Genomic DNA, 23360 nt, shown 5'->3' with positions numbered 1-23360 from the left:
CAGAACCAAAGAGTGCCAAGACTCATCTGCCTAGAGTTGTCAGGTAGGGAAATTTGTGGGGGTGGAGCCTGAGAAGGTGGGGTTTGGGGAGGGGAGAGACTTCAATGGAGTATAAAGTCATAGAATCCACCTTCCAAAATGGCCATTTTCTCAAGGTGGACTGATCTCTGTCACCTAGAGATCAGTTGCAATCAGTGGTGGGATTCAGTAGCTAATTTTTCGCCTAGTTCAGTGAACCTGTTGTAATCCCACCATTGGCGGGGCGGACACTGCAACGTCAGGCCGGCTCCTGGACCCCAGCCTCATGTCAGCTTTCGTGCTTGCCCTGAGCCCTGTCCCCAGCCTTAGGTCCAGGGCACCTCTACCCTCCCCAGGGTCCTAGGGGAGGGGCAGGAGGTAAGCTCCCTAGCAAGCCCACTCCCCTAGCCCAGCCTTCAGCCAGAACAGCCTGGCACAGCCAGGCCGAGGGGTGGCCCACAGCAGGCTTTCCAGTCACCGCCTCAGCTGGGCCCCACCAGGCTGCCTGAAACCGCGGCCACCCTCCTGCATTAGCTAAGGTAAATGGGGCCTGGCTGGGGGGCACGGTGAGGGGGGCATGCAGTGGGAGGGGGCAGGCAAACCAGTTACTAAATTTTTAGATTCCCACCACTGGTTGTAATCCCGGGAGATTGGCAGCCACCACTGGAGGTTATCAACCCTCAGTCAATCAATCTTTATTATGGTCATAGACCAGCGTAAGGCAAATAAGATGCAATTAAAATATAGCAAAACTGTAAACATACATCTAAAAGAATCTACTGGCAGAAGGAAACTGGGAACCCAAAAAGGTATGGGAACATAAAGGGGATGGGATAAGAGTGTAAATATTAAAAGGAAACCAGGCATAAAGGAACAGTAAAACTGGCAGATAAAAGAGTACAACTATTAGATGACAGTGCATTCTAATAAGACAATCTTAATATTCATGAAGCGACCATCCTGCAACGAAATTCAATTGGTGCTGCACAAAACCTGACAACACTGTATGTCACGTCAGGCTTGGCCTCTTTAAGCAGCTGGGAAATATAAAATTGCCCCGAGTGTCGTGGAAATCTGTGCAGCAGTGGCGAAAAAAAATTAACATGTATATTTTGATAGTACTGACCTTGGAGAAACACATGTTCTGTTGTTTCTGTGTGCCCAGATCTTCTCCCGATAAGGAGTTTCTTGTTGGTTGGCAACCCTAAACCTGACCCAGGTCTGGAGCAGTTCAGTTAGACCCTTTGTCCAATACGGCATAACTCACACTGTTTTATAACAATGTGCCCTGATAGCTACATTAACTTCATGTTCAGAAGAATTTGGTATTCAGTACTGCTGACTACCAAACATTGGGGGACAAGCGACAGGGGAAAGATCCGGCATGAATTGCTTTTAGGCTTTCCGTAGTAGCATCTGGCTGCCCAGGATGGGGGGCCAGATAGACCCACCCTTAATTTCGTACCTTCGGGACCTTCGTACCTTCGGGACCGTCTTACCCCATATGTCCCTACACGGCCTCTACGTTCATCAGAGGCCAATTTGCTGGTGGTCCGTAGCCCCTCGATGATGCGGCTGGCCTCTACCCGACCAGGGCTTTACACAGCCCTGGTTCCCTGCCTGAATGGAACACTGCCACCAACTGGCATTCGAGACCCTCGCGGGACAGAGGGATTCCTTGGGAGCCTGTAAGACGAATTGTTCCACATCGGCGTTTGGGGAGGTCGGCAGCTGAGAGTCGCCCACGCCCCCTCCTTTCTCCCCTTTTCCCCTTTTACTTTCTGGGTTCTTCACTTCTCTGTTTTGTTTTTCCAGGGTGGATTTATGTAGTCTGTGTTTATGTTGGACGCCACTGCAATGCATTGTTATTAATCTGTTTTAATGGGGGTATTGTAATTATTGTTTTTATCATGTTGTTCACCGCCCAGAGGAAGGCCAGCCGGGGAGGCGGTATATAAGAACAAGTACCAATAAATAAAAATAAAATAAATTTGATTCAACTGGACTTTTGTAAAGCTTTTGTGAAAGGAGAATAAAATACATTAATGATAGAAAGTGAAGCAGCAGAGGCAGTCTACCTCTAAGCACCAGAAGGAAAAACAACAGAGGGAGTTTGGGGACATGTAGGATCACATGTCCCTGGGCGCACGCTGGCTGATCACATGGGGGTGGAGAATTGCCCCCCACACCCCTCCCCTCACCCCCACCAGGCTGCTCCTTCAGCCAGTGGAGGCTCCGTCAGCTGAAGGAGCAGTCTGGCAGGGTGGGGCCGATGGGTGCCCAGCAGTAGCCCAGCCAGGTAAGTAGGGTTCAGGGGGGTTGGGGGCATGGGGAGCATGGGGGTGGGGGCATGGGGAGTGGGGAATGGTGGAGGCATGGCGAGCCCACCACTGCTCTAAGCAGCAAAAGGAATTTTTTAAAGGCTTCATTTGCATGACTATGTCACTTCCGGGGGAAACCCAGGTGTTGCCCCGGACACTATTTCCTCCCCGCCCCGCCCCCTCGCCCCTCCGGGGAGCTGTGGTCTTTAAGTCCTACTTCTGGGCTTTCCCTGAGACACCTGCAGGATGTAGAACAAGCTGACCTGATCCAGCCAAGATATTCCCTTTGCCACAGAATGTCTCCCTCACTGATTCATACCAGCCCTCCATGTTGCTTGACTTTTCTCCCCCTCCCCCCAGAAAAATCAAACCTACTGATAGTGCGGGGTGGCAGCTGCCACAGGCTTCCCACTTCTCCGTCTGCTCCACGCCGGGCCATCAACCAGATGATGTTCCACAAAATCCAGGCAGAAAACCTGGTCCAGGTAAGAGAGGGAATAAGAGTGAAACATGGTGGGATGGTGGGGCTGCTGCCCCTAACTAGGTTCTATTTATCCCTCCTTAAAATACAGCTCACAATAAAGCTTTCCTGAATACAGGACTAGCCTTTAGAACTACAGCTAGGAAGGAATAGCATTCTTAGTACAAGATGAATGCTGAGATACACCTTACTCCCCAAACATACACACATGCACCACAATTCAACTGCTTTTTTCTCTTTAGTAAAATCAGCAAAACTGCAGATCTCAAACTCCCAGGTCTACTTTCATATTCTGTTTATGGAAGGTTTTTTAAAAAGGAAAGAAGGGATGTTAAAAATGGCTTCTACCATAATGTTTTTGCCCAAAATACCAACCTATTACCACAACATGATGACATCACATCCAGTACATGCCAGAAGTGACATCGCTGTGTTGATCGTAAGTCCCCTACAGGTAAGTACATCAGAGCATTGCCACAACTCTGGCAACGTGATGATGTCATTTCTGGTGCTAGCCTGAGGTGTCGTCACTGTGTCACTAGCAATGAGGCCAAAGCCTCCTTCTCATTCCTGGTGAGTCTCTCCACCCAGGCCTCCCCAGTTGTCAGGAAGGACCTGGTAACCTTAAATTGCCCACCACTGCTCTACACAGCAAGGGGAATTTAAAAAGGCTCTATCTGCATGATTGTGTCACTTCCAGGGGAAACCCAGAAGTGATGTTGGCAGCTCTCAGAATCACTTGAAACTCAATTGTTTTGCCAGAGAATTTCCAGTGAGCAATCCTACACCACTTCCAGGTTTTCCCTAGAAGTGATGTAGTGGTGCAGACAACACTCCATGTCTCTACTAAGCTTGGAGATTTGGGTGCACCAAATACCAGATTCGGCCTGAATCTGAGTGTATTCGGGCATATTCAGGCGAAAATCAGCTGAATATGTCCTGCCCGAATATGAACCGAATCCAAATGTTTGGGCTTTGGGGGGGTATTTTTTGGTATTTTTTCACGTTTTGGTTTAAAGCTAGTGGCACCAAAATTTGAGAGTATGATCCAGGGATTGTCCTGGTGATCCCCCCCCCCCAAAGTTTGGCTGGGGGGGGGGGGGCAAACGGACCCGAATAAGACAAATAATATTTTTGGATATACAATACAAAAAAATTCAAACGGACCTGAATTTTTCGGATATACCCGAATATTCAGGTGTATCTAAATATGTTATTTGTCTTGTTCAGGCATACAGATAATTTTATGCCCGAATAAATCCGAACCGAATTTTACCTAATTTTTAGGGTATTTACCAAGCCTAGCCCACCTCCAACTCTTGCGCAGACTGGCTTGGATCCTATCAATCTATCCCACTGGCAATAGCATTTTCCACGAGCACAAGTTGGTGTCTTTTATTAGAGGACCGCAAAAGGAACAGATTTGAAGGATTCAACCCCCTGCTTTTCGTTGTGGGCTTTGTAGATTGGGTTGCATTGTGTATGCATACTGTACAATTTTATGTTCAGTTTACAGGGTAGCTGTGCATTCACACCATGACACTTAAGCCTGCAATATACATATCAGGCTGATTGCTTGGTACACAAATAACTTTGGTAAATGCCGAAGTTTTAAAGGGAAACTGGGTAAAATACAGAACCATGGACCAGGCTTCCCGTAGGGATGGAGAAACTAAATGGAAAAGAAGATTTTCTGTTAGCTGCAGCAGGGGAGGGTAAATTTTAAACCACCTCTAACTCAAAGAGGCTTGAGAGACCAGGAGAAGGTGGGGCAAGATGCCGGGACGAGTCTTTACCACTGCATCCAACATGCCTTCATTCTCCTTCCTATGCACAGTGTGAGAACTTGGGCCAAGGAACTTTCACCAGAATCTACCGCGGCATCAAAGGAGAACAGACCGAGGAGGAGGAAGAGGAAGGAGAGGCCAGGAACCATGTGACGGATGTCGTGATGAAAGTCTTGGACCTCAGTCACTGTAACTGGGTGGAGGTAAGCCAATCTCCTGCTGGCCTTGACACCAGGTTGTCCCTTTTTTCCTGTCACATGAGTATGACATCACATCCTGGCAGCTCAGGCGTTTGGGTAGGGTTGTCAATCTCCTGCTATATGATTGATCCCCAGACGATAGAGATCCGCTCCCCTGGAGAAAATGGCTGTTTTAGAGCACGGACTGGATGGGATTGTACCCTGCTGAGGTCCCTTAGAGAGCCAGTGTGGTGTAGTGGTTGAGAGCAGGTGCACTCTAGTCTGGAGAACCAGGTTTCATTTCCCGCTCTGCCACTTGAGCTGGGGAGGCTTATCTGGTGAACTAGATATTCGTTTGCACTCCAACACATGCCAGCTGGGTGACCTTGGGCTAGTCACAGTTCTTCAGAGCTCTCTCAGCGCCACCCACATCACAGGGTGTTTGTTGTGGGGGGCGGGGAAGGGAAAGGAGATTGTAAGCCCCTTTGAGTCTCCTTACAGGAAAGAAAGGGGAGAATATAAATCCTCCTCCTCCTCCTCCTCCTCCTCCTCCTCCTCCTCCTCCTCCTCCTCCTCCTCCCCCTCCTCCCCCTCCTCCCGCTCCTTCCTCTCCTCCTTCTTCTTCTTCTTCTTCTTCTTCTTCTTCTTCTTCTTCTTCTTCTTCTTCTTCTTCTTCTTCTTCTTCTTCTTCTTCTTCTTCTTCTTCTCCTCCCAAACCTTACCATTTCCAGAATCCACCCCCAAATTTCCAGGTATGTCCCAGCTAAGAGCTGGCAAACCTACATGCGGGAAAAATACAAGTCCTGGGTGTGGAAAGCTTAAAGAGTGCTAGTTAGTCCAGCAGATACAAAGACAAGCTGTAAAGCATCTAGTCTCCAACCTGAATCTCACCACACGTCACAACCCCTCAGTCCTAGCCTCTTCATTCTGGCTTCTATTTGTGTCCTCCTTGCAGCCTTTCCTAGAAGCAGCCAGCATGATTGGCCAGCTGTCGCATAAGCACCTCATCCTGCTTTATGGAGTCTGCGTGGGAGCGGAAAGTAAAGTCCTTCTGACCCACACTGGCATCCCTTTCTCTCCCCTTCCAAGGTTCTTTAAAAAAGGAAAACAGAGGAAGTTGGGGGTTCTGACCCTTGCTTTGAGCCAGAACTCCAGAGGTCCATCTAGGCTACAGTTTCCAGCAGGGGCTGATGGGAATTGTAGTCCATGAACATCTGAAGCACCAGAGTCGACACCCCTGATCTAGGCCTCGGAAAAGAAGGGATGCTTCAGAATCCAAAGGCTGTTTGCCTGGTTACTAAAGAGTACAGACTGAAGCGCATTAAAACGTCACCAGTTCTCATCATCTGGTTGAAATTAATGCTTTGGGGAGGCAGAAGTGTTTTCCAAGAACCCCTTAACGGTGAAAACGTTCACATCTCTTCTTTTTAAAATCCTGCCTTTCCCATTTGTGCTGCTGCTTCAGTCCTTAAAGAGATGCACAATCCCAGCCAATCAGGGATCTCATACTCAACTAAGATGCTTTCCTATTATTCCCTAACCAATCAAGACTTGGCTGTATGATGTCATTAAATTCATCTTTCAAAAAAGCAACACTAAATTATCAAAATGTCCCAGTGAACATTCTCCCTGGGGGAATAAAAACCATCAAGGTAGTTGTCAAACAACAACTTGGGAAGAGATAGTACCACCACTAGGAAGGCCCTATTTCCAGAAGGTATCCAGTTCACCTGTGAAGGTAGGAGCACCCAAGGCCAGACCTGCAGCAAGTATTTGAACAATTGGGCAGATATGTATAGAAGCATTCTGGGTGCAGGCCACAGAGGGTTTTACTGGTTCCAAATAACACAGGCATTGAATGGAAGGACAGATGAAGCTACAAACATTTCTAAGATTAGACTCAGCTTCTTCCCTTTTGCAGACATCATGGTACAGGAATACATCCGACATGGAGCCCTGGACACTTACCTGAGGAGGAATCACGCGACTGGCAAGGTGACACCCACGTGGAAACTTCAGATTGCAAAGCAGTTAGCCTACGTCCTCAGTTTCTTGGTAGGTTTCCTCCAGCTTTCACCAGGTTTCCTCCAGCTTTCACCAGCTGCTCAAATCCACACTCAGTGCTCAATTCATTGAACGCTGATCAAGGGCTTCTCTGCACTTTTTATTTTCATTTTTTTCTTATTTTGCTCCCTCTAGTGGTTGCTTCAATATTACATTGCTGTATCACCAGCTTCTTTCCCTGCATTGTGAGGTAATATCAAAGCAACCACTAGAGGGAGCAAAACACATGCAAAAAGGAAAAAACAACACTGATGCGATACAGGCACACAAACTTTGGGAAAGTCCCATGTCACCAGTGACAGAAGGAGAACTAGGCTTACATTGTGCAGAAGTGACCATGTATCTCAACAGGGTCAGCTAAGCATTGAAATTGTAGGGCAAACACTAATAAATGTTTCTTCCTTAGGAGGACAAGAAGATTATCCATGGCAACATCTCTGCCAAGAAGGTGCTTCTAGCCCGGGAGGGGGATGCCTTGAAAAAAATGCCCCCGTTCATCAAACTCAGTGACCCTGGAGTCAGCACTGCCCTCCTTTCCAAAGAATGTGAGTTTGTGAAGTTCTTTTTTATGTCTTTATTGAATACAGAATAAAAGTAAATCCTGATGTTTATATATACCCGTGGTGGCGAACCTTTGGCCCTCCAGATGATATGGACTACAATTCCCAGCAGCCTCTGCCAGCATGGCAAATTATTACATGCTGAAAAGGGCTGATAAGAATATGTAGTCCATAACATCTTTAGTGCCAATGGGTCTCCCCTACTAATACTCTCAGCAATACATATCAACACTTTAGGATCACAATCATACAGTTTGATCTTAAATGACATGAACTCCCAATCAATTTCCAAAAAACAGCTAATTCAGCAAATATCGAAGAGCCAACGAGAAATTATTCCCAGAGAGAAAATAAAATCCATTTCTAGTTCTCTTCACATATGGGAATTTTTTATTTTAAAAAATCTCATTAAATACAGAGAAAAAGGAATGCAGAGAGTATACTTTCAATGAGGTATTATTTAATTTTCCAGTTCAAACAATACAAAATACAATGTTAAACTTTTTTTTGCCTACAGCCTACATTTCAAAACCTAAAGTTGGTATACAGGGGTATCTTCTTTTTTGAATGGCTAGCTGGTTCACCTCCAAGCAGGGCTGACTCAAGGCCTTTTAGTACCCCTTGCCCATGTAGAGTGAGAACACCTGATTCAAAGGTTTTGTGGAACCACTGATTACATTACAAAAAAAAAATTTTTTGGCTGACCTTGTTGGCATCATACATAGATAGATAGATAAACCTTTATTAGGCATAGAATCCATATAACAGCCAACATTGTCCAAACAAGTATCCCATACATGAGAACCATCACAGGTAATCATTTCAAAGTTTCTATAAGGAACCTAGCTACAAAAGTTAAAATCTCGGGGGCGGAATTGTTTAGTAGAAACGTAATCTTCCCCACAGCAGAGTATTCATTAAAGATTACAGGACAAAGAGCAAAAAGTCTGGTCCTAGATCCCTCGTATTTGGGGCAGTCGAGCAATATATATGTTCCATGGTTTGAATGGCTGTGATACCAGTGGGACATTTCCGGCTCTTACCACGATTAGTTTTTAGAACCTTCCTTGTAACATAGAGCAAAGGGAAGGGAGTTACAACTTGACCCCTAGTGATTATCCATCTATGCTTGAGCTCCTGGAGTAAACTCAAAAAAATCTATATGTGATTGATTTTTTTAAATTTGATGTTAAAAAAAGGGGGGGGGAGCAATTGCTTCTCGCCTTGTCCTGCAAGAACTTAAGGAAACTCTTGATCTAGCAGTCGCCTTTTTTAAAATGAGAGAAGATTTCAGAGAAGCAGGCAGCATTTGCAAGGCTTCCCAGGAAAATCCCAGGGGAAAAGTATTATTTGGAGTTTCCACTGCCCGCCACCACTTAGATTCATGAAGCTGGGGGAGGATAAGATACATAAGACTGTCAGTATCTGAGTTAAATGAAATGACCTTACATCGGGGCTGGACCCCACATATCTGAAGGACCATATCTCCCAATATATGCCCAACCTTCAGCAACACTCCATGCTGACCCATCATATCTGAATGCAAGCTCAGCGACATCCCAGTGCATACAAGAAATAGATTGGCTCCTCTAGTAAAACAGCATATCTACTAATCCTACATCAGGTTTCCAAAGACAGTTGTTAAGCCTCAATGTCCTTCCTTCCTCAGACAATACATTGTTCTTTATCTGACTAAATTCAAAGTGTCCAGTCATCCTGAATTAAGGTAGGTGGGACAAACAAGCATCATGTTCTGAAGACTGAATAAACATTCCATCCGGTTAAAAATCATCCAGACCCTTTTGCTGAGCCTCTGATCACCTGTCAAGGTTGTTAAGTAAAACCATAGCAACAGGCCACTCATCCCGACTAAGAAGGCCCAATTCTGACACCTTGAGCAGTGGCATAAGAACATAAGAACAAGCCAGCTGGATCAGACCAGAGTCCATCTAGTCCAGCTCTCTGCTACTCGCAGTGGCCCACCAGGTGCCTTTGGGAGCTCACAGGCAGGAGGTGAAAGCAATGGCCTTCTGCGGCTGTTGCTCCCGAGCACCTGGACTGTTAAGGCATTTGCAATCTCAGATCCCGGTTTCATCGGAGGTTCCCTCAAGGCCTCGGCAACGTCTCAAACCCCCCCCCCCTCCCCTCTCCTCTCCGTAACGTCTCAACTCTTCAACTCAAGCCATTAGGTTTTAGCTTCCCGGTCCCCAGGAAGGGATGGCTGCGCGGGAAACTGCGGCGGCTGGTTGCTTTCCCTCGATGTAGTGTGGATGTTTTGTGTTTTGTCTTTGTGTGCTCTGTTTTTGTGCTTTTTAAACATGCCTCATTAGACAAGAAGTTTTTATAATTGACAAGTCTTTAATACAAATTGGACTGAAAATGTGAAATATGGCACAATTAAGGAAGATTTCATATGTCTTCACAATATGCCGGCAGAAGCAGCTAGGACCCGGGGAACCTCCTGGATTACAATTCCTCCTGGTAGAAGGTTGAGGCCTAAGTGGGACAGAAGGGAGAAGAGAGGGTGCGGGCTGAATTGTTTTTACTAAGCTGGGAAGGTGTAGTTTCAAGTCTGCACTTCCAAACTGGTACTCTTACCCAATGCACAATCTCTTATCAACAAAATGGATGTGAATTAGGGCTACAGACTGTGAAGAGCAGGTTTGGCAAGAACAGCTGTGTTTTATTAATTACAGAAACCTGGCTTCACTCACAAATTCCCGTCGCGGCAGTTGAACTACTCTGGTTTCACTTTCTTTCCGGCAGGACAGAAGCAGTAAAGCATTCCCAAGAGGCTTAGAGAAAGGAGGTTTAAACCTCTGTGAATAAGAGCTGGTGCACTAATACAAGCATCACAGGGGGTCACTGCTACTCAAGGGAATTGGAAAGTATGACTATTAGATGCAGATTTATATATCTCGCCACGGGAGTTTAGTGTGGTTATCATCGATTGCCGGTATACATTCCACCTGATGCTAATGCTGCACCATGGCTTTGAGCCTCTCTAGCCTTAACATTATTTGAAAACCAGCAGAAAAAACATCCTGATGCTGTGCTCATTTGAGTAGGAGGAGACTTTAATCATACTAATTTTAAAAAACAGTGCTCCCTAAACTCTACCAGCATGTTGCGTTGCTTACTAGAGGATCCAATACATTGGATAAAGTGTATACCAACGTTATGGGATGCCTACAAGGTGATACAATTACCACTACTTTTGGGTCAGTCAGACCATTTGTCACTGTTTCTGGCGCCAGCATATATTCCACTTGGGAGGCGGGTGTTGCCTGTAATAAAGACTGTAAAATCCTGGCCTGATGATGCCTCTAAACTGCTTCAAGATTGTTTTGAGACAAATAAATTGGGATGTTTCCTACCACCCAGATCTGGAGGAGTATACCACTGCTGTTCTAGAGTTATATCACCTACTGCACAGACACCTCTTACTGTGTGGATAAGCGCATCGGATTTACTCAACCATGGAAAACCCTGGATGACAAAGGAGGTTCAGCGACTTTTGCACTGACAGGAATATTGCTTTCGAGATCTGGTGGATGAACCAAAGTATAGTCTTGTGAGAGCCAGTCTCAAAGAGGAGCATTCGACAAGCCAAGATGAGTTATAAGAGAAAGTGAAGATTATTTTAATAATAACAACATGAGGTGTAGATGTGGCAGGGGGAAGTTCAAACAAATTACCAATCATAAAACCAACCAATGACATCTCTGTGGATGAGGATTCTTCTTCTCTGGCGTGAGAGAATTTCTACATCACTTTTGCCCAAGCTTTGAAACAGGTCTATCAGAAGGAGATGACACACAGCCACTAGAGTCGATGGTGAACCTTTGGCACTCCAGATGTTATGGACTGAAAGTTCCCATCAGCCCCTTCCAGCATGGCCAATTGGCCATGCTGGAAGAGGCTGATGAAGGTAATTGTAGTCCATAACATCTGGAGTGCCAAAGGTCCTCACCACTGCACTAAGTGATTACAGCTCACACCTCACTGTGGAGGAACATGAGGTGAGAGCCTTGTAAAGTTTTGGAGGCTGTGGAGTCAAGGAAGGCTGCTGGACCCGGATGAGGTATTCCCGGTCGGTGTTAAAGGAATCGCTAGCGAACTAGCTGGCTGGTGTTTTTTTACTTGGGATCTTTAATCGATCTTTATCCCAGTCCCACCATTCCATCTTGTTTGGAAGTTTCCCACCATTGTTCCACTACTCAAAGAGATTTCCTGCTGACAATCTTCAGGATTATAGACCAAAGTGGCACTCTCACCCCCATCATCATGAAGTGTTTTGAAAAAACTGGTCCCATAAGGCATATTGAATACTTGCCTTCCAGATACATTTGATAAACATCAGTTCAAGATATGGACTTAATAGATCTCTGAGGAGGATACCATTGCTAAGCATTAGCCTCCACACAGCTTTGGCGCATCTGGAACAGCAGGGGAATTATGTCTGTGAGAATGCTCTTTGCGGGACTTTAGTTCCGCATTTATGCTAATCGCCACAATAAAAGACTGGTGACAAAACATGTGGACCTTTGGACTCTCACATTCCAATCTGTTTTGTGGATTAGGGGACTTCTTGTCTGATCGTTCCCAGAGGGTTAGGACTGGGGAAATCAGGTTCCCTCAGTTCTTACTCTAAATATGGGAAGCGCCACAGAACTATTAATGTTGAGTCCTTTACTGTTCACTGCTTATACATATGATTGTACTCCTGTCTATCCTTATAGTAACACCATTATCAAATTTACTGATGGCTGCTTAACGGTGGTGGGGCTCATCTCTGAGAGGATAAGGTCTGCCTTACTCGGAATGAAGTGGACCGGGAACTGCTCTCATGGGTGCAGGGGAAAATAACCTGGTTCTTAACACTAACAAGACAAAGAATGCTCATAGTGGACTATAGAAGGAATAGCTCAGAAATTCAGCCCTTGACTATAAATGGAGATCAAGTGGAGCCCGGGTGGCTAGGTTTTAAATTTCTGGGCGTTATGATTAAGAAAGGGATTTGACCTAGGAGGCTTACAGACTGTCAGCGGTGGTTAAGAAAGCCCAGCAAAGACTGTACTTATCTGAGACTTTGAGGAAGCAGCAACTGGATGGAAAACTCCTGGTGTCCTTTTACCCGGCTGTGCTATAGAGTGGTCCTAACCTACTGCAAATGTGTAGGGTTCTCCCAGTTGCACAGTGGCCGAGAATAGAGGCTAAGGCTCCAAAGGGTGATCACCACTGCAAAGTGCGATTGCTCGGCTGCCCTCTCCCTCAGGAAGAAATCCATATAATGCCCGAAGCTAAATGAAGCCCAAAATATTCTGAGGGATTACGTCTCATCCAGCACACTCTCTTTTAAAGCTACTACCATCTGGCCAGACTGATACAGAGACCCCTCAGAACTAGGAGACAAAGAAGGTTTAGAGACAGCTTCTACTCTAGAGCTGTGGCTATGCTAAACTCCGCTGCTTCATATTGATGTATTTGGGGCTGTGTAGGGATGGGTGGAGGATGATGATGTATGAGTCTGAAATTGTGTGCATCGAGGAATGCTGCTGTAAATTTCGTTGTGCGTGCACAATGACAATAAAATGCTTATGCTGATGCTTATGCTTATGCTTATGCTTATCAAAGAGGATCAAGATTGGTAGCCATAGATCGACTTCTCCTCCATAAATCTGTCCAAGCCCCTTTTAAAGTTATCCAGGTTAGTGGCCATCACCACCTCCTGTGGCAGCATATTCCAAACACCAATCACCTAACCCTAATTCTTCCCCCCAGCATTTTCAATGTATGCCCCCTGGTTCTAGTATTATGAGAAAGAGAGAAATGTAGTGCCAAAGGGGCGGAGGGCCACACTCCTACAGGGGGCGTGGGCAGAGGTGGGATCCAACCAGTTCTCACCACTTCTCTAGAAGTGGTTACTAATTTTTTCTGAGTGCCGAGAAGGGGTTACTAAAGCAACCTCGCTGCCCAATAGGGACTGGAGGTGCGTGTGTGCGACGGCGCCACTGTTTGAATCCCACCACCATCAGAATTTTTGGATCCCATTAAAATTAAAAATTTTGGATCCCACCACTGGGCGTGGGGAGGGGGAAGGTGGTGGGGAGGGGGCATGACAGGGGCGCAGGACGGATGCATGCCCACGGCGCAGTTCCCCCTCACTCCGTCCTTGACCTTGAGAGAGTACATTTGATCCTGTTCCCACCTTATACACACCCGCTGATCTGTCTCTTCTTCCCCTTTGCTCCCGTCACAGTGTTAATGGACCGTATCCCATGGGTGGCCCCAGAGTGCCTGGAGGACCCCAAGAATCTTGCTCTGGAATCAGACAAGTGGAGTTTTGGTGCCACTTTGTGGGAGATCTTTAACAGTGGGAGCATGCCCTTGACTGCCATAGAGCCGGGCTTGGTAAGTCTCCTTGCATAATGAAACGGAAGAGCTTTCCTGCTTCCCATTTCCCCTTTGGAAGAAGCTAGTGGAATCACCATGTATGATACAAGTGAGGGAAGCAAAATTAATTGCCGATGGTCTTTAGAGGACTATGCTGTGCTTGTACAAAAATTACAGAATTTGCCTTCCCCAGTCATCTACACTTTACTCCCAGCAAGCTGGGTATTCATTTTACTGACCTGAGTCAATCTTGAGCTGAAACTCAAGAAGGCTCTTGACTCTTGGAAGGCTGAGTCAACCTTGAGCTGAAACTGACTTCCCTCAGGATCGAACTGAGGTTGTGAGCAGAGCTTTGACTGCAGCTTACCACTCTGTGCCACAGGGGTCTTATTAGTATAGTCCTTTAATATAATTTCAATTATTAAAGCAAGACATACAAAGAAAGGCAACTAGGCTTTTTTTAAAAAAGATCAGCAATTCCTCTAACCAAAAGAAGCACACACAGAAATTTATGGAAGTGAAGTGATGCCTAAATACAGAAAGAGTAATGAAACAGGGGCTAGCCCTAAACAACATTAAAAACAAATCAAATAAGACAAGGACAGTTAACAAAGGCCCTGGAAAAATAAGCACGTCTTTAGCCAGCATCCAAAACTTAACAAGCTTCTTGCTGGCTGGATGCACAAATGGAGGTTTTCCATAACCAAAACTCATGCCCTGCTCCTCAAATAGATACTTGTCTACATTAAGGATTTTGTTTGCTTGTTTTGAATACATTGGTATTTGATTATGAGCTTCTCGCCCTTGTGGCATTTAGCAGGGGAAGTGTCTCCTTTTAAATTGTCAGCCACACGCAGCTGCTCCATCTATTTGCTTGGTATAGTAATAGCCAACAAAGTTGCCAAACTCTTTCTTGAATAGCCCTGACATGGAATTTGCCAAAGTACAAGCAGCAGCAATAATAGATCTTAGGGAGACATAATTGTTAGGTTTTTGCAAGGGTCTGGGTGAACTGTTTTGTATGTAAACCAGTTACTGAGGTCATTGTTTTATGACCTGCGCTATCGATTAGCTATTGGTCAGTGAGTTAGACCTTGCTTACATGCCAGTGGTCACGTATGCCAGAAGCTATAAAGTTAACTATGTTTCTTTGTTTGAAGAAGAAGCGCACAGCTCAGTCGCCATCAGACACGAGACAGAAGACACGATGTGACCATGAGGAGATAACAGATAGATAGATGTAACCAAGTGTATAGTAATGTAGTATAGTATAGTAATGTAGATATGTAACAGGAAAGAAAGGATTTATTACAGTGGAACTTTGGTGTTCGTTGCCTTCAGTTTTCATCGGTTTCGGTTTTTATCGATTTTTTCAGTGAAAAATTTGTCTCGGTTTTCATCAATTTGCAGTAAGGTGCAGGGGTTTGTGGAGAAAATTCACCTGGACAAAGCTGTTGCAGGCCGTGTCTGCAACTTGTTTAATGACAATGTCTTGCCCCATTTCAGACAAATCTTAAAGAGGCATCAGAAACAGACCTCTTTGGACAGCTTTCTTGTGTGACATTGGTCCACTGGCTCTGAAGCTGGTCCTATTGTTATTGTTTGTTACTGTTTTCAGCATTAAACACTATGTTTATTCACCAAAAATGTGTTTTTGGTATGCTTTTTGGAGTGCCTAGAACGATTAATTGGATTTACATTGATTCCTATGGAAAAGTTTGCCTTGGTTTTCATCAGTTTCGGTTTTCATCAATTTTTTTGGGACGGATTACCAACGAAAACTGAGGTTCCACTGTATTTTATCTCCATGTAACCCTTCCTAATAGCTAGTAAACTCGTTTATAACAAAGCAACGGATAATCTGTCACTTCTGTTTTACTCTGCTAATATTTATTAAATGCCTACAATAATCCCCCTTCCATTTCAAATAATCTGGTTTTCCTTCTATTCTGGTGTTCCTTTGTTCATCCTCATCCTCAGTAGTTTTTCTCTATCCTGACTTCCGCTACCCATTCAGCTTCAAATGAATGTGCATCCCCATCTAAAAGATGAGGCATGCAGAAAGAAGGGATGAGCCACACAAGATGTAGGTGCAGTTTTAGCATTTGCCAGCAGAGAGCAGCACAGCACAACATGGAATGTATTGTCGAAGGCTTTCACTGCCGGAATCACTGGGGTGTTGTGGGGTTTTCCAGGTTGTATGGCCGTGTTCTAGCAGCATTCTCTCCTGACGTTTCACCTGCATCTGTGGCTGGGATCTTCAGAGGGTCTGATAGTAGGAAAGCAAGTGCAGTATATATACCTGTTGGAGTGTCCAGAGTGGGGGAAAGAACCACTGTCTGGTAACAAGTAAAGGGTGCAATTAGCAAGCTAGATTTACATGTGTTCAGTGGGATCCACCCATTTGCATGTGAGTAACAATGAAGATAGCAAGGTCACTAGGGTGGATACCACTCAACACATGTAAATCTAGCTTGCTGATTGCACCCTTTACTTGTTAACAGACAGTGGTTCTTTCCTCCACCCTGGACACTCCAACGGTAAATATACTCCACTTGCTTTCCTACTATGAGATCCTCTGATGATGCCAGCCACAGATGGAGGCGAAACGTCAGGAGAGAATGCTGCTAGAACACGGCCATACAGCCCGGAAACCACACAGCACCACAACAGGGAATGCCTTATGTGTCCTTGCAATCGAAGTTAAAAGTAGGGATGCCTAAACAATCCCCATTTTGCTTATTTTTGTCAAGAATTTTGGTTCTCTCGTTTTCACTTTTGCTCTGGATATTTGTTTGTGTCGAACACCATGCCAATTCAAAATGCAGTTTGTCAATCAGTGTGTCAATCAAAATGCAGTTTGTCGATGTATAGTGCTGATTTGTGGATACACATACTGTTGGAAAATGTGTGCTTTTGAAAAATGTGCGCTTCTTACGGAGAAACGGAAAAATGCATGAAGATAAAAAAATCCGAGGCTTGATCCGTTCAAGGTAGAAGCAAGATCAAGACAGCTCCCTCCCCCCACAACCCCTTTGTTTTGTTCTCAGTGCAACTTCTGTTCCAAATCAACATGCATCTGGTCTCTTGCACAGCTTATCTGAGCTGTGACAACGGCTCCTACAGAATCTCCTGGCAAGAATTACCATTCAAGATTGAGGGCAGGGTCTCCTCTTCCTTGCCAGTACAGAAAGGCTTCTAGACCTTTGTTTGACCACTGCCTAGATGTCCAAGCAGGCAAAATTCAATAGGGTCAGCCTCCATTTGTTAATGGATATTAGGAAGTTGAGGTCATTTTCTTCCTAAAACCTTTCTCTTTTGCCTCTTCTGCAGAAACTTAAATTCTATCAAGACCGCCGCACGCTCCCACCTGTCAAATGGATAGAGCTAGCCAACCTGGTAGGCCAGTGCATGGATTACAACCCTCAGCAGCGGCCGGCTTTTCGCTCCATCATCCGTGACCTCAACAGCCTCATAACTTCTGGTAACGTTCCTTCCCGCCCTGTGGCTTGAGCTGCCAGTTGCGAAACCACCTCCCCACTAGCTGCCCCTTGAACCCTGGTAGGATCTGACTTGATCATACTTCATAGAAAGAGTTGCAAAAGTTTGATTCGGCAAACTTGGTTAACGGGTTTCTGGTCTGTTGGCGGCTCTAGGGACGGACCTGTGAGAGGTAACCAATCTCAGTTGTTGATAGTGGAACAGAAGAACAAGTTTGGCAGGACTTTCTTCCAGGGAGTAAAAAAGCATCTACTAAAATGATCTCTGGTACAGAGCTATTAATGGGAACCGAATCTTTCCCCTCCTTTAACTGTCCACTAAAGGTGAACAGGGCAAATGATACTTCACTTTCTTCCCTTACAAAGATGTCCAGCTGGCCTCAATCAGGACCAGGGCATTTCTGACCTTGGTCGCAACCTGGCGGAATTCTCTCGCAGTCCCTGCAAGACTTGATGCAATTTTACAGGGCCTGTAAGACAGAGCTGTTCTGTTAGGCTTATGGTTGAGGCACCTACAGTTTTATCCTCCAGATGGCTCCTTCTCTCCAACCCTTCTCCACCTTTTGCCCCTCCCCCACTATACCAGTGTGGTGTAGTGGTTAAGAGCAGGTGGACTCTAATCTGGAGAACTGGGTTTGATTCCCCACTCCTCCATATGGGCAGGCTTTTATCTGGTGAACCAGATTTGTTTTCCCCGCTGCTACATTCCTGCTGGGTGGCCTTGGGCTGGTCACAGTTCTCTCCGAACTCTCTCAGTCCCACCTACCTCACAAGGTGCCTGTTGTGGGAAGAGAAATGGAAAGGAGCTTGTAAGTCACCTTGAGTTTCCTTACATGACAGAAAGGCAGGATATAAATCCAAGCTCTTCTTTTTTATGCTGTTCTGTTTTTATGTTGTTGAGCATAGGAATATGTAGAATGTATCTGGGCATCAGTCAGGGTTTTAATCTGTTGTTTTAACTTTGGTTTTATGGTGTTTTTATTCTATGTTGGAAGCTACCCTGAGCCTGCAAGGAGAAGAGTAGCATGCAAATTGAAATAACAACAATGACAACAATGACGTTGTTGTTGTTGTTGTTGTTGTTGTTGTTGTTGTTGATGATGATGATGATGATGATGATGATGATGATGATGATGATGATGATGATGATGATGATGATGATGATGTATTGTTGAAGGCTTTCACAGCCAGAATCACTGGAGTTGTTGTGGGTTTTCCAGGTTGTATGGCCGTGTTCCAGTAGCATTTTCTCCTGACGTTTCGCCTGCATCTGTGGCTGGCATCTTCAGGTCCTCTGCCTCTACAGATGCAGGTGAAATGTCAGGAGAAAATGCTACTGGAACACGGCCATACAACCCGGAAAACCCACAACACCCTAATAACAACGACAATAATAATAACCACCACCCTCATCCATCCATCTCCTGTGCCTTCTAGATTACGAACTTCTTTCGGACCTCCCAGCCATCAACAGCTTTGCAGAGTATGTGGATATTTCCATGTGCCGGAACCCCACCCTGTTTGAAGACCGCCATCTAAAATACATCTCAGTATTGGGGAAGGTGCGTGGAATTATTTGTCCCTCACCAAAAAGAATGGGGATGATCAAAGGCCTGCGCTGGCTTTAAGAGAACAAGCCGGGTCGCCCTGTCAAATGAAGGAGATCATGAAGCCTGTGAAAAAAGACTGATGAATTTGGGACTTTAGGGGGGAAAAGATGAATCAGGAGGCCTGTAGTAGAGGTTTATCAGATTATTCACAAGGTGAGAAAGGTAGATGAAGGGCACATTTTCTTCCTCTTCTATAGCACTAGACCAGGGGTCTGCAACCTGCGGCTCTCCAGATGTTCATGAACTACAATTCCCATCTGCCCCTGGCAGCATGGCCAATTGGCCATGCTGCCAGGGGCTGATGGGAATTGTAGTCCATGAACATCTGGAGAGCCGCAGGTTGCAGACCCCTGCACTAGACTTTTCCAGGGGCAGTTGATTCACAACTTGACTAAAGCAGAAGTGGTTCTTCACACAATGCATAATTAACTAACGGAAGTCACCGTTGCCAGATGCAGTGATGTGCCATTAGCGTACAGGGTTGTTGTTGTTGTTTTTTTAAAAAAAGCTTTGATAAATTCGTGGAAGAAAAGGTCCAACAGCTAGGCTTGACAGCTCGATGGAACTGCCACATTCAGGGGCAGTCTGCCTTTAAATGGCAGGGACAAAGAGGCTAGCTGACTTTATGACTTGGTTCTGGGCATCCCATGGGGACATAAGATTGGCCACCGTTGGAAGCAAGAAATTAGACCAGAGAGACCTACGTGGGCTTGATCCAGCAGGGCTTCTGCCATGTCCCTGACTCAGAATGATAGAAGCGGGGGGTGGGGTGATAGAAGAAGCTATTCCCTCAATTTTAAAAAAAAATTACCTCAAAAACACTTATTTTCATTGCCAGGGGAACTTTGGGAGTGTGGAGCTTTGCTGCTACGACCCGCTGGGCGACAGCACCGGGGAGCTAGTGGCTGTGAAGCGGCTGCAGCAGAGCTCACCGGAGCACCGACTGGACTTTGAGCGAGAGATTGCTATCCTGCGCTCCTTACACCACGATTTCATTGTTGCCTACCGGGGGGTGTGCTATAGTCGAGGTGAGGGTCTGGCCTGATCTAGTGGGTCTGATCTTGCAGAGAAACCTATTAGCGCCAATTTAGTTATGATAGCAAAATGGAGCTTCCATTTTCAAAGGAAATGCTGGTTGTCACCCAGTATCCCCAGTGCTGATTCTGTGAACTTAGGTAGATCATGAGAAGGAGAACAGAAAGGGAAGACCCAGTGTTCAACTCTTGTGCCCTTTCTTACATGCCCACAGTAAGGTGACCAGATTTTCACCTTTTTAAACCGGGGCCGGGCGCGCAGCCGCAGGAGCGCACTGCCTTCTGGGGCGCTCCCCTGTTTCCCGCCCTGTGACAGGGCGCGGGATCGCCCCAGAAGGCAGTGCGGCAGCACAGGAGGCTGCCGCACTGCCTTCTGGGGGGCTCCCTGGCTGGAAAAGGAGAGCGCCCCAGAAGGCAGTGCGGCAGCCTTCCAAAAATCGGGACAGTTAAAAAACCCCGCGGGACGCAGAACAAATTGGTTTAAGGTGGGACTGTCTCGCCAAAAGCAGGGCGTCTGGTCACCTTGGCCCACAGTAACACCAATCGCCACCTTGGTGTCAGGAAGGAATTTTCCTCCAGGACATGTTGGCCAGATATCCTGGAAGTTTTAAGCATTCCTCTGAGTATAGAGCAGGGGTCACTGGGAGAGTCAGGGGAGGGAGATAGTTGTGAATTTCCTGCATTGTGCAGGAAGCTGGACTAGATGACTCTTGAGGTCCCTTCCAGCTGCATGGTTCAATACTTTCCTTCCCCCTCCCCAGCCAAGAGCCACACTGCTCACAGTATCAAAGGATAATTTTAAAAAACTTACTTTCAAAATCAAATTTGTTGGCCCAAATTAACGAACTTTTGGCTTCTAGAGACCACTGCAGGACAGGAAATGCAGGTTTACCACCCCAACCATCATTTCAAACTCTCTCTTTCTGCCCCAATCACAGGCCGGAACTGTCTTCGCCTGGTCATGGAATACCTGCCCAGCGGCTGCCTGCGGAACTACCTGCAGAAAAACCAGGAGCAGCTGGACCTAAAGAAGCTACTGCTGTACGCCTGGCAAGTCTGCAAGGTCAGCCAAGTTTGTCAACACTCAAAACTTTTTTAAAAAAAGGACAAGAAAATAAGGATAATTTCAGGGAGTAGCTGTGTTGGTCTGTAGTAGAACATCTAGATTCAAGTCTACTAGCCCCTTAAAGGCCAACTAACTTTTTAGGATATAAGCTTTCGAAAGTCAAGTTATCTGACGAAGGGAGTTTGGGCACTTGAATGTTCATACCCAAAAAATCTTGTAGGTCTCTGAGATGCTACTGGACTCAGATCTAGCTAGGAAACTCACCTGTAAGAAGCCAGCCAGAATTTCCCTGCCAAAATCCACAACAAAGAGATGACTGATAGGTTTAGATGTCCTGCAACATGCGGTTTAAAAAAGGGGTGCCATAAGTATGGGGGCAGGGGAATTTTTATTGGCTGCCACCACTCTGGGAAGGGCCTAAAACTGAGGTGGGCCCAGAGCACCCTCACTGCCCCAAAGTGTTTCTTTTCACAACAGGGAATATCTTCTAGGTCACCAAATTAGGCATGAGAGCCCAGGTAGACTAACAAACAGTTTATTAAAAAGGGTTAATAACAACAACAATCCAAGCAACAAGATGAAATCAGTAAAAACCAATAAACAAAATAATACAAACCTAATGCATCTTATCTTTACTGTTCCTATACTCTGTTTCACATAAAAATGTTAGCGGTTTGTATATTCACCACAGAACAAAGCATGCCAGAACTTCTTTGTTGTAGAATGCTCCCTCTGGGTCCTAGAGCCTATCTAGCCCAGCTCCCCTCACCTGTTTAAAAGTTTTGGCATAAATACTCTTGAATCAAAGTACCATGTTCAATAATGCACGAGATAATGGTTTTGACAAGGGCAGTGCACAAATATGAATGATAATTCTCATATTTTCACAAATATATTCTAAGGAAGCACACAGTTTTCTCAACTGCTGCCCCTCAACTGACCAAACTAACATCTTTATGTGAAACAGAGTATAGCTATATCTTGGATCTAGGCTTCAGGCCAGGGGTCCCCAAACTTTTTAAACAGGGGGCCAGTTCACGCATGGCCAGAGCCCAGCCAGGGGCCGGACCAAGTGCCGCCTGCGGGGGGGGCACCATCCATCCGCCCTCGACCCGCCCCTGGCCGAGCCCCCCACCTCTCAAGGCAAGTCCCCTTCCAATCCAGCCCCTGAAGCTCTCTCTCTCCCCTTGCCGCGATTGGTACGGTCCCCTCCAGGGGCCAGTCGCCTGGAGTTTGGCACTCATTCCTGTTAGCTTACAACAGATAGCATGGAGGATTGCAAAGCTTCATTCCCCAGCTGAGGGGGATCAAGTACTACTGCGGCAGGAGGAGGAGAAAGACAGCTCGTGCCGCCTTCCTTTGTTGCATTGGCACGGGTCCTCCGGCCGCTTGGGAATGAGCAGCCAGTCAGCCTGGCCATCACTGTTCTGGTAAACCTGGGGGAAAAGGAGATAGAGAAGGGGGGGGATCCGCTTCTGCCCAGCGGGCTGGATAAATGTCTTCCGGGGGCCTGATTTGGCCCCCGGGCCTTAGTTTGGGGACCCCTGCTTCAGGCCAACTCTTCCCAAGCACAACCACCTGATTGGTCCTAGTTTTCCCTGCAAATTCCCTTCCACCAATCACAAGGTTCAGGGGGTACCTGGAATATGTAGGCCCCTTAGCTACTTTAATATAGGCTTTCCTCAGGCCTGTAGGCCACACTATAGGTCTAGGATCATGATAGGGGGATAAGGGGGGATAAGGGGATATTTATGGAGGTGGGGAAACCAGAGTTATTATCCATAATAACTAAATCAAATCAACATGTTCGGAAGAGTTTTATCTTTGAATGTAGAAGGGAAGCTTTTAGGCATCACGCACTGCTTGTGAACATCTAGAAAAACATTTGACTGACCACTATGGGGAAAAGGATGTTGGACCAAATGGAGCGTTGATCTAATCCTGCATGACGGTGCTTATGGGAAGAGAAGTTTCATCAGAAGTTGTTAGCTATGACAGCAAAAGGGAACCTTCCCATTTGAGGGCAATGTGCCATCGAAATCTAAATACTGGAGGCACAAAAAGAGGGGCCCCAATATTCATCCTCCAGTACTGAATAACAAAATGGCTGCTTTTGACACCCCTTCCCCCAACTTCATCACAGGGTATGGAGTACCTGGGGTCTCAGCGCTACATCCACAGAGACCTGGCTGCCAGGAACATCTTGGTGGAAAACGAAAACCGTGTCAAGATCGGGGACTTTGGCCTGGCCAAAATTCTTCCGCACGGGAAGGAGTATTATGTGGTTCGAGAGCCTGGACAGAGTCCCATTTTCTGGTAGGGGGGGACACTTGTAGCTTTCATG

The 23360-nt window shown here is 46.1% G+C and overlaps 1 protein-coding gene across 1 annotated transcript in view; it reads left to right on the top strand.

The window, feature by feature from the left end:
• JAK3 (Janus kinase 3) overlaps window positions 1–23360 on the top strand; it is a 50966-nt gene that overhangs the window by 20742 nt on the left and 6864 nt on the right. The window contains exons 12-22 of the mRNA XM_048497808.1: window positions 2700–2824; window positions 4658–4810; window positions 5742–5826; window positions 6708–6841; window positions 7257–7395; window positions 13673–13824; window positions 17140–17290; window positions 18744–18868; window positions 19755–19944; window positions 20889–21013; window positions 23160–23332. Of these exons, the coding sequence (XP_048353765.1) occupies window positions 2700–2824; window positions 4658–4810; window positions 5742–5826; window positions 6708–6841; window positions 7257–7395; window positions 13673–13824; window positions 17140–17290; window positions 18744–18868; window positions 19755–19944; window positions 20889–21013; window positions 23160–23332 (1552 nt within the window). The remainder of the gene's footprint in view (window positions 1–2699; window positions 2825–4657; window positions 4811–5741; window positions 5827–6707; window positions 6842–7256; window positions 7396–13672; window positions 13825–17139; window positions 17291–18743; window positions 18869–19754; window positions 19945–20888; window positions 21014–23159; window positions 23333–23360) is intronic.

This window comes from Sphaerodactylus townsendi, linkage group LG05 (genome assembly GCF_021028975.2).
Source record: "Sphaerodactylus townsendi isolate TG3544 linkage group LG05, MPM_Stown_v2.3, whole genome shotgun sequence".
Classification (NCBI taxonomy): Eukaryota; Metazoa; Chordata; class Lepidosauria; order Squamata; family Sphaerodactylidae; genus Sphaerodactylus; species Sphaerodactylus townsendi.
Note: the sequence above shows the minus strand (reverse complement) of the source record. Positions and strands in the feature narration are given on the sequence as shown.